This window comes from Alexandromys fortis, unplaced genomic scaffold, assembly GCF_014885135.2.
Source record: "Alexandromys fortis isolate MF-2015 unplaced genomic scaffold, M_Fortis_MF-2015_v1.1 scaffold_26, whole genome shotgun sequence".
Lineage (NCBI taxonomy): Eukaryota > Metazoa > Chordata > Mammalia > Rodentia > Cricetidae > Alexandromys > Alexandromys fortis.
The window spans coordinates 8,180,466-8,192,249 of NW_026067894.1; the positions used below are offsets into that span (position 1 = coordinate 8,180,466).

The window sequence follows — 11,784 nt, forward strand, 5'->3', positions numbered from 1 at the left end:
AATTCCAGGATGGCCAGGGCTACACAGAGAAACCCTGTCTTGATAAATCAAAAATAAATAATTAAATACATAAATAAATACATAAATACTACCCCTCTCCCCCCAAAAATCTCAGGTCTGTATGGAGAAGTCAGAATCATTTCATTTATATAAAGGTCAAACTTGCAAACTAAAAACAGAATTTAGGGATATATACATAAATAATCTTTAAACCAGAAAAAGCCCAGGGTACTCAAATAGTCTCAGTACCTAGGAGGGTGAGGCAGGGGGCTGACTACAAGTTCAGGGCCAGGCTGGGTTACAGAGCATAAACTTGTCTTAATCATAAATGGGGGGAAATGAGAGAAAGAAAGCAAACCTAAATTATTAACTGAAAATTAGGATAGTCGTCGGCCTTGGGGGAATGATGGAGAAAGCCTCCAAGGCTGGTGGTGATAATGACTGATGTGAGCGTGGGGGCCACCAGGCTGCTATCCTTTGTGTTTTGTAGATACGGCCTGTAACAGTTTCTCTGTGTAGCCCTGGCTATCCTACAGCTCACACTGTAGACCATGCTGGCCTCGAACTCACAGAACTCTGCCTCCCAAGTGTTGGTATGAAAGATGTGCCCTCATGGGCTGGAGAGATGCTCCGTGGTTAAGAGCACTGTCTGTTCTTCCATGGGACCTGGGTTCAATTCCAAGCACCCACACAACAGCTCACAACTCTCTGTAAGTCCAATTCCAGGGGATCTGACTCCCTCATACAAGACAAACATATAGGCCAAACACCAATGCACATAAAAAAAGAAAAGATTAAGATAGTGACTTTGGTAGGAAAAAAGAAAAGATATATCATTACACCTGGCTTCCAATATCATTCTTTTTTTTTCCCCCTTTGGTTTTTTGAGACAGTGTTTCTCTGTGTAGCCCTAGCTACTTAGCTGTCCTGGAACTCTCTCTGTAGACCAGTCTGGCCTTGAACTCACAGAGATTCACCTGCCTCTGCCTCCCAAGTGCTGGGATTAAAGGCGTGCGTTACCATCGCCCAGCTGACTTGGTCGTTCTTATCCTCTGTAGCCAGTGGTCTACAAAGAGCTGTGTATTTAAAAGCATGCAGTGAGGGGCAGGGCACCTGTCTCAGTGGTGAAGTCATTGCTCAGCGAGCACGAGGACCTGAGTTCATATCTTCATCATCCACATAAACAGTAGCCATGATGGCTCACACCTGTAACCCCACGGCTAGCGAACGGTAACAGGCAGATCCAAGCCTGGCTGGCCAGTCAGTGTGCTGATAAAGCAAACTCCAGATCCAGCAAGAGACCTTGCCTTAAAAAATAATGCATAGTCTGGGTGGTGACGGTTCACACATTTAATCCCAATGCCTTGGAGGGGGATCTCTGTGAGTTCGAAACCAGTCTGTGGTTTACAGAGCTAGTTCCAGGACAGTCAGTGCTACACAGAAAAAACTCTGACCCCCCCCAAAAAAATAGTAAAGGGGCCTAGAATGATGGCTCTACAGTTAAGACAACTGGGTACTCTTAACTTCCAGAGGACCTGGATTCAATTCCCACATAGCAGCTCATAACTGCCTGTATCTCCAGGTCCAGGGGATATACCACCTTTACATAGACGTACATGTAGGCAAAACACCAATGCTCATAAAATAAAAATAAATAAATTTATTTTTAAAATTCATCTAAAAATGTAGAAGAGACAGAGGAGACATCCTGATCTCTGGCCTCCACACACACCTGCATTGTTGAGTGTACCTGCGTACATGCAAATACAATGCACAAAGCCGGGCGGGCGATGGTGGTGCACGCCTTTAATCCCAGCACTCAGGAGGCAGAGGCAGGCGGATCTCTGTGAGTTCGAGGCCAGCCTGGTCTACAGAGCTAGTTCCAGGACAGGCTCCAAAGCCACAGAGAAACCCTGTCTCGAAAAACAAAACAAAAGGCAAATACAATGCACAGATATAAACACACACCTGCACTGCTGAGTGTACCTGCGCACATGCAAGTACAATGCACAGATATAAACACACACCTGAACTACTGAGTGTATCTGTGTACATGCAAATACAATGTACAACTATGAATAAGTAAGCAACCATCGCTTAAGCAAGTTAATTTGTAATATTCATAAAATGCGAAGCAAACCATATGTTCATCAGCATAACAGGCAAATGAGTGGCAGCAATGAGATTCTTTACAACAACGGCGATCAATAGTCACTGCCAGACAGAACAGTTGGGTGACGCGGAGACAGCACTGAGTGAAAAAGACAAATGGGGGGCTACAGAGATGGTACAGAGGTGAAGAGCGTCGGCTCCTCTTCTGGAGGTCCTGGGGGAGGTTCCCTGCACCCAGGTCACAGATCACAGTCCTCTGTAAGGAATCTGAGGTCCTTCTGGCCTCAAACGGTGTCAGGGAGTCAAGCGGTGCACTAGACAAGCATGCAGGCAGACGACCCACACATATAAATAATAAAATAAAAACATGGTAAACAGGCCGGGCAGTGGTGGCGCACGACTTTAATCCTGGGACTCTGGAGACAGAGGCAGATGGATCTCTGTGAGTTTGAGGCCAGCCTGGTCTAGTTTCGGGAGAGTTAAGTAGCTAAGGCTACACAGAGAAACGCTGTCTCAAAAAAGAAAGAAAGGAAGAAAGAAAGAATGAAAGAAAGAAAGGAAGGAAGGAAGGAAGGAAGAAAAAGAAAAGCAGGAAATATCTCATGTAGCTTCTCACAGAAGCATATAAGATGAGCAATCCCATTTTTAAGTTTTTTGCTTTCTTTCTTTTCTGTTTCTTGACATGATCTCACCTGACTCAGGCTGGCATCAAACTCTATAACTGAGGATGACGATGGACTTCACAATTTTCTGAAGATTAAGAAAACCATGTGGGGGCTGGAGAGCTGGCTCAGTTGTGAAGAGCACTTAGCTGCACTTGTACTGGACTTGGGTAAGTCCCCACGTGGCAGCTCATGCCAATGCCTGTAACTCCAGTTCCAGGGGATCTGACACCCTCTTTTGGCCTCCATGGGTGCTGCCCCCACAAGCTGCACAAACATACAAGTAGACAATATCTATACAATTAAAATAAAAATGAACAAAATCTTGCCGGGTGTGGTAGCAAACACCTAAAAAACAGTAACAGCAGCAACTAAACCTTTGTGTGTGTGTGTGTGTGTGTGTGTGTGTGTGTGTGTGTGTGTGTATGCCACGTATGTGTGGATGCTGGTGACAGCCAGAAGAGGGCGCCAGATCCCCCAGAGAGGGAGTTACAGGTAGTTGTAAACTGCCAGACTGAGGTGCTAGGAACTGAACTTGGGTCCTCAGGAAGAGCAGAATACTCTCTTAACTTCAGAGCCATTTTTCAAGACCTGTCCCTTTTTTTCCTAAAAATTTCCTTTTTTAAAAAAAGATTTATTTATTTGTTTATCATGTATACAGTGTTCTGTCTGTGTGTATGTCTGAATGACAGGAGAAGGCACCAGATCTCATTACAGTTGTAAGCCACCATGTCGTTGCTGGGAATTGAACTTAGTGCCTCTGGGAGAGCAGTCAGTGCTCTTAACCTCTGAGCCATCTCTCCAGCCCTAAATTTATTTTTTTATTGATTTTTATTGAGCTCTACATTTTCTCTGCTCTTCTCCCTGCCTTTCCTCTCCCCGTTTCAACTCTCCCCCAAGGTCCCCAAGCTCCCAATTTACTCAGGAGATCTTGTCTTTTTCTACTTTCTACTTCCTATATAGATTAGATCTATGTAAGTCTCTCTTAGTGTCCACATTGTTGTCTAAGTTCTCTGGGATTGTGGTTTGTAGGCTGGCTTTCTTTGCTTTATGTTTAAAAACCACTTATGAGCCGGGCGGTGGTGGCGCACGCCTGTAATCCCAGCACTCAGGAGGCAGAAGCAGGCGGATCTCTGTGAGTTCGAGGCCAGCCTGGTCTACAAAGGGAGTTCCAGGACAGGCTCCAAAGCTACAGAGAAACCCTGTCTCGAAAAACAAAAACAAAAAAACAAAAAAAAAAACCCACTTATGAGTGATGAGTGAGTACATGTACATGTGATCATTGTCTTTCTGTGTCTGTGTTACCTCACTCAAAATAATGTTTTCTAATTCCATCCATTTTCCTGCAGAATTCCAGCTGTCGCTATTTTTTCTGCTGTGTAGTACTCCATTGTGTAAATGCACCACATTTTCCTTATCCACTCTTCGGTCGAGGGGCTTTTAGGTTGTTTCCAGGTTCTGGCTATCACAAACAAAGCTGCTATGAACATAGTTGAGCACATGTCCTTGTGGCACGATTGCGCATCCTTTGGATATATACCCAAAAGTGGTATTACTGGGTCTTGAGGAAGGTTGTTTCCTAATTTTCTGAGAAATCGCCATACTGACATCCAAAGGGGTTTTACCAGCTTGTATTCCTACCAGCAATGCAGAAGTGTTCCCTTTTCCCCACAACCTCTCCAGCATAAGTCGTCATCAGTGTTTTTGATTTTGGCCATTCTTACAGGTGTAAGATGGAATCTCAGAGTTGTTTTGATTTGCATCTCTCTGATGACTAAGGATATTGAACATTTGCTTAAGTGTCTTTCAGCCATTTTAGATTCCTCTGTTGAGAGTTCTCTGTTTATGTCTGTACTCCATTTTTTTTATTGGATTATGTTATCTTTTGGTGTCCAATTTCTTGAGCTCTTTGTATATTTTGGAGATCACACCTCTGTCTGATGTGGGGTTGGTGAAGATCTTTTCTCACTCTGTAGGCTGTCGTTTTGTCTTGTTGACCGTGTCCTTTGCTTTACAGAAGCTTTTCGGTTTCAGGAGGTCCCATTTATTAATTGCTTCCCTCAGTGTCTGTGCTGCTGGGGTTCTATTTAGGAAGTGCTTCCCTGTGCCAATGCATTCAAGTGTACTTCCCACTTTCTCTTCTGTGAGGTTCAGTGTGGCTGGCTTTATGTTGAGGTCTTTGATCCATTTGAACTTGATAAATTTAATTTTTATTTTGTTGTTGTTATGTGTGGGGACGTGTGGGAATGCACTCTACAGGGAGGGTACAGAGGTCAGAAGCCTTGTGAATTGATTTTGTCCTTCCACAACAAGGTTCCAGAGGTTGAATTTAGGTTATCAAGTTTGCACAATAAGCACTTTTACCCAGGGAACCATCTCGAGTTTCTGCTCCTCCTCCTCCGTCCATACCTTCTGAGTGCTGGGATGAAAGGCAGGCGTGCACTGCCACCGCCAGCTAAGTGCTGGGGCTGCTGATGGGTGCCACCTCCTCGCTCCTTTGTGAGTCTAGAAATCGGTATGGCGAAAAACTTCGAGAAGGGTGTAGGTCTGAAGTTTTCCAGGGTATTGTATTTTCGTTAGGTTTGTCGTTTGTTTCTTTTGAGACAGCGTCTCTCTATTATGTAGCCCTGGCTGTCCCAGAATTCACTGTGCAGATCAGGCTGGACTCCAATTCACGAAGATCCACCTGCCTCTGCCTCTTTGGTGCTGGGATTAAAGATGTATCCCACCAAGTCCTGGGATATTGTTATTAAATGTTTTGGTTTTTTTCCCCCTGTGCTGAGGATTTACCTCAGGGCCTCGTGTACAGTGAGCTGACACTCTACCTCTGACGTAGCCTGGTTCTGTGTGTGTGTGTGTGTTTGTGTGTGTGTGTCCCATTGCACAGGCATTTGGAGGAGCTATTCTAGGCAGAGCCTCGCACACCCCTGTCTGTCCTTAACTGTGTCCTGTAGCAGAGACTGACTTTAGATTACTGATCCTCTTGCCTCCGCCTCCCCTGTTCTGGGACTAGGGTGTGAGCCACACACCTGGTTTGTCCTGGCTCATAAAGGTAGCACAGCTTTGATTTTCCCGTAGCCATGCCCTGTCATGAGCACCAAGTCCCCTCTGTTGACCATGACCCCTTCAGACTGTCACCAGATTCCTGGTGTCTCCTTTCTCTACTGTTGTTTGGGATACAAACCCTGTCCACACCCCCAGGTCCGTCTCCTGCTGCCCCCAGGCCCACGAGGTCCCAGGTCACATTCAGGAAGCATTCCTTGATCCCTGGCACCTCTGTGCCATTGCATACTCTCTTCCCTCTGGAATGTCTCAACTTTGCAACAACAACAAAAAAAAAACCTTTTTTTTTTTTTTCAGGACAGTCAGCACCCAGGGAAACACTTCTCCACCTCCGGGGCACAGTTATTCTTCCCCACGTGGTTCAGATCACTGTGGTGTTATAATTACTTGGGTGTCTTCATTTGCCAGGGGAAAGAGTGCTTACAAGGCCAGGATCCGGGTCTTATTCATTCTCTGTCCTTTCCCCTGACACAGACTCTGAACTGAGGAAATGTCAGGAGACACCGAGTGACGCTGATGAGCACCTCATGCTTTGTCCCGGAGTCAAAGGTTCAAGGGTGCACAGAGGCCCCGAGGGCAGGGTAGCTCACACCTGGGCACAGCACAGTCAGCTGACAGTCAGTTGGCAGCTGCTGGCTGCCTGATACAGTGATTTGGCTAATGAAGATAGAGCTGATGATGGCCATAAACCAGTACCCAGGCTGCCCTGGAGCCACGGGCACTCTCCAGCTCTTCTGTGAGTCATCCCTGACTGAGCCTGAGGACAGGGATCCTGGCTGCGCTGACACCAGACTGCCCAGTTCTGTCTGGGACTCACTCCTGTCTGTGCAGATGGCAAGGATTCAGCCTCTATTGTCAAGGAAGTCTGAGCTCAAGTCTCAGCATGGACAGTGATTTTGATTAGCTTTAGACTTCAGGAAGTTCCATACCCCAGCAGGGCCTGCTTCTTCCTCCTCTCCCAGAAAAGGAGACACAGCCCCAACCCCAGGATGCTGATAATACAGACAGTCTCCCAGCTCTGGAAAACCCACACGGGAGGAGTATCACTCCCCCTGATCCACAGGACATAACTCTTTGGTCTGGTCATAGTTTCTTCGCATTCCTAGCGTAAGAGTTCAGATGAGGACATAGGGAGTGACTAGAGAGATGAGGACACAGAAGCAGAAGTGGGGCCAGAAAGACAGCTCAACCTGTAAAGGTTCTCATGGTACAGACTTTGAATCTGAGTTCTACCCCTCTCCTATCCCATGGTACAAGGAGAGAACCGGTTCCTGAAAGTCATGCTGGGATGACTCGCCACATGGGTGAGGGAGCAGAGACAAACACATCTGTACTCATACACACAGAAACACAGACACAAACACATCTGCACTCATACACACAGAAACACAGACACAAACACATCTGCACTCATACACACAGAACACAGACACAAACACATCTGCACTCACACACACAGAAAAAACTAAAAAGGAGACAGAGAGATCATACTTTGTTGCCAGAGGCTGCTTGTTCGTTCCCAGCCACCCAGATCCGAAAATAATCACACAGAAACTGTTAATTAAAACACTGCTTGGGGGCTGGAGAGATGGCTCAGTGGTTAAGAGCATTGCCTGCTCTTCCAAAGGTCTTGAGTTCAATTCCCAGCAACCACATGGTGGCTCACAACCATCTGTAATGAAGTCTGGTGCCCTCTTTTGGCCTGTAGGCGTACACCCAGACAGAATATTGTATACATAATAAATAAATAAACAAATAAATATTTAAAAAAAACACTGCTTGGGCAATATCTTAGGTTTTTTATTAACTAACTTTTATATCTTAAATTAACCCATTTCTATTATTTTATATTTTGACATGAGGAAATGTTAAATATAATATTGGAATGTCTGCCTTGCTCTATTCTGTCCTGTCATAGGCACAAGTAGCTTTTTTTATTCATTAACCAATAAAAACAGCACATATACAGAAAGACTTCCCACACCAATCCTCGCTTACAGGGCTGGAGGTCAACTCAGGATTTTGCATATGCTGGGCAAATGGTCTACCAATTGAATTATATTCTCCAGCCCAAATTAAATTTATGTTTTTGAGACAAGGTTCCTCTGTGTGTACCCCTGGCTGTCTTGGAACTCGCTTTGTAGACCAGGATGGTCTCAAATTCACAGAGATGTAGCCGGGCGGTGGTGGCGCATGCTTTTAATCCCAATATTCAGGAAGGCAGAGGCAGGCAGATCTCTGTGAGTTCCAGGACAGGCTCCAAAGCTACAGAGAAAACCTGTCTCAAAAAAACAAGAAAAAAGGAAATAAAACAATTGCTGGGTGGTGGTGGTGCACACCTTTAATCCTAGCACTTGGGAGGCAGAGGCAGGAGGATCTCTGTGAGTTTGAGGTCAGCCTGGTCTACAAGAGCTAGTTCCAGGACAGGCTCCAAAGCTACAGAGAAACCTTGTCTCAAAAACACCAAAAAAAAAAGGGGGGGGGATTGGGGGGGGGTTGCCACCACCACCAGACTAGGTTTTGTTTGTTTGCTTTTTGAGACAGTGTTTCCTCTGTGTGGACCTGGTCGTCCTGAAACTTGCTCCATAGGCCAGGCTGGTCTTGAATTCAGGAATCAGCCTGTTTCTGCCTTCCAAACTCTGGGATTAAAGGCACACACCACCACACCTGTTTCCCTAAATTGGTTTCCAGATAGGGCAAGCTGACCTTGAACTCACCGTGTAGCTGGAACTCCTGGCAACCCTTCTGCCTTAGCCTCCAGAGTGCTGGAGTGATCGGCACAAGCCTCTGTGTCTAGTGAGGTATGCTTTTCTCTTTACTGTGACGTGGGAGTGGATGAACAGCGCAATCCACAGACAGGTGTAATAGCGCACATGTGTGATCCCAGCACGTGTCAGGCCGGAGCATCAGAGCCAGCCGGGGTTATATAATAAGATTCTGTCTCATCTGAAAACGGCTTGGGGCTGGAGAAATGGTGTCTTAGTTGCTTTTCTACTGAGATGAAACACTGTGACCAAGACAAGGTGTAGCAGAGGGAATTTAATTCTTTATAGTTCCAGAGGCTTGGAGCTTATGCCGGAGACCGAGGCAGGTGACTGGAGCAGCAGCTGAGAGTTCACGTCTTGATCTGCAAGCAGCAGGCGGAGAGCTAACCGGGAATAGGGTGAGTCTTTTGAAACCTCAGAGCCCACCCTCGGGGACACATCTCCAACAAGGCAATACAGTTTCACCAACTGGGGACGAGACCCTCACAGATGGTTCAGCAGTTAAGAGCACTGGCTGTTCTTCCAGAAGACTGGGGTTCAATTCCAAGCACCCATATGGTGGATCGCAGACATCTCTAACTTCAGTGCCTGGGGGTTCTATGCTGCCCTCTTCTGGCTTTTGAGGGCATTGGGCATGCGCATAATGCACACACATATGCAGGCAAAATATCATACACATTAAAAAATAAAATAAGATAAACAGGAAGCATATGCAGATTGGAGGTGTCTTCAAGCAGCAGGCCCACTTTTGGGTGCACGGGTGCATTGTATTGTGACTGTGTGACTTGGGTACATATATGTGCTTTGGGGGGGGGATCTGCTGCTACATGCTTCCCAGTACTATGCGGGGGTCAGTGGAGGGTCTGTTTTGTGAGTTGTATGTGTGAGGGAGAGCTGTCTGTATGGGTGACCCTGAGCTACACATCTGAGTTCTGTGAATCGTTGCAGCATCTGCGCTGGCTGGTTCTATACTAAGGGGGCTGGGGGAAGGCACAGGCTTGTCCTTGGTGCTGGCACTGGGTATCCATAACGGGCAGGCGGCATGGTCCTAGGCTGGGAGCTTTAGAGCCAGGCCTGAGTGGTGACTCCTAGGCTGTTGCCCCTGAGAGAATGACCTCTCTCTGAGCAATAATTAACTTGGGCCTGTGAGAAGGATCCAAACTGTGGAGGTGAAGGGGTGGAGTCTTCTCAGCACAGGAGGAGGGCTGGAAGTCCTATAGGCAGCTGTGCGGTTATCATTTCCTACTGCCCACCCTTCAGGTCAGTCACCCTGACCCAGGATAACCGGGTCAAAATATTTCACAAACACTGAGGCACAGACATTAACCAATCAAAACACACCCTAGCCAGACTCTGAATGGAGCAGGGCTGGAGGCTGTAGCCTAGGTGATTAGGACAACGGGAATGACCCTCCGAGCGGAGGAGGGTCCCAGGTCTGGGGCAGGGCAGAGGCACAATGGAAGGGAACTCAGGGACTCAGGACACAGTGGTTTCAGACTTTAATAACTGCGGGTGACCATACCATAGTTAAACCTCTGCCTGCTTCGGCCTCTAAGTTGCTTTTGGGGCAGCTCTGGCTGCTTTGTTCCCTGGTGCTGGGAGAGTAAAGGACCAGTATCTTCTGTCAATTGCAGGAAAGGGGTACTCCGAGGGTCAAGAATTCTTGAAAGTAAAGTGGTCTTGTTTACTTTGGGAATGGGGGCATTTCTGTGATTAGCTGCAATCCCAATATCTCCGAGGTAAGAGACGATCTCTAGGGGACAGTAACCTGGAGACAGTAACCTGGAGATAGGGACAGAAAGTCCCTCTGCTCAGGGAGAAGGGCGCGAAGGTGGCAGAAGTGAGAAGAGGCTTTCTGGTGGCTTCTCATTCAGCTGTAAAACAGAGCTTATCCCTAGCACTGACATCACCATCCTGTCCTAGAACATTAAGGAGCTGGTCTCTGGTTCCTTTCCAGGAGTCCCCTCTGGCAAGAGTAGAGTGCACCCTGGAGATTGGCTCGTCCCTTCTACAGGCAACTATGGTGTCAGTTGGTCACACCTTTTATTACAAAAATCAATAACTTAGTTTAGTTCTATACAAAGTCAGGAGGAGTTCTGGCTTGATGTATTACAGCCTTATTCATGCTCCCATCCCTGGCCCTGGCCCAGAAGTTTTGGGGGGCTACCAAGGGCCTATTAGGCAGTTAGTAGCACATTGTGTCCAAGCCAAGGAAGTCCAAACTGGGGCTGTGGCTGAAGTGAGGGCTACATCTGGGGAGTTGAGCTCCTCCCCTTTGGAAGCTCCGGACCCCACTCTGCAGGTCACCGCAGCAAAAGCATGTCTTCGAGCAGTTCAGTGATGTCAACATCTCCGATGATAGGGCGGAAAAAGAGGTCCACCAGCAGGCTGCAGGGAATGTTCTTGAGAGTGGAGGCCATGAGGAGGATTCGGGCCAGGCGGCCTTGGCTAACTGGGTACCAGGGCTCCAGGACTTCGCACAAGGCCCAGTGAGCCTCCTGTTGCAGGTGGGCGATGTGGCAGGAGGCATGGAGGCCTGGCACATCTGCGCAAAGAGGGTGAAGAGGGCTGGTAAGTGGCTGCTCTGTGAAGGCTAGCCCAGGCTAGCCCAGGGTGGGAGAAGGCTAGCAGTTCCCTTCCCTCACCTGCTGGGGTGCAATGCAGGGCCTCGCGCATGCTTGTGCCCGCCAGGCAGGCCTTCTACAACTGCGCTGTACATTGATGGCTCCTTTAATATGCTAGGCAAGAGTTGTACGGCTGGCCAGGCGATGGTGGCGCACGCCTTTAATCCCAGCACTCAGGAGGCAGAGGCAGGTGGATCTCTGTGAGTTCGAGACCAGCCTGGTCTACAAGAGCTAGTTCCAGGACAGGCTCCAAAGCTACAGAGAAACCCTGTCTCAAAAAACAAGAAAAACAAAAAAACAAACAAACAAAAAGAGTTGTACGGCTGAACTGCATTCCCAGTCCTTACAGAGACCCAATTGTCTGGTGGCGCTGGGGATCAAATCCAGGACCTGTCGCTCAGGAGGCAATATTTAACTCATGAGTTCCCTGCCTTGGCCCGTTCTGCACCATCTCCTTCATTTTATTTTATTTTTCATTTATTTATTTATTTATTTTGGTTTTTTGAGAGACAGGGTTTTCTGTAGCTTTGGAGCCTGTCCTGGAACTAGCTCTTGTAG

The 11,784-nt window shown here is 47.3% G+C and overlaps 1 protein-coding gene and 1 long non-coding RNA gene across 2 annotated transcripts in view; one reads left to right on the plus strand and one right to left on the minus strand.

Annotated features, from left to right (window-relative positions):
• The first annotated feature begins 8,312 nt into the window (after window positions 1–8,312).
• On the plus strand, window positions 8,313–10,963 carry LOC126506557 (uncharacterized). Its single transcript, XR_007593246.1, has 2 exons — window positions 8,313–8,638; window positions 8,891–10,963. It is a non-coding gene; the product is annotated as an uncharacterized lncRNA (long non-coding RNA).
• Window positions 10,629–11,784, minus strand: part of Nr0b2 (nuclear receptor subfamily 0 group B member 2) — a 3,602-nt gene continuing 2,446 nt past the window's right edge. The window contains exon 2 of the mRNA XM_050150207.1: window positions 10,629–11,147. Within this exon, the coding sequence (XP_050006164.1) occupies window positions 10,906–11,147 (242 nt within the window). The 3' untranslated portion in view covers window positions 10,629–10,905. The remainder of the gene's footprint in view (window positions 11,148–11,784) is intronic.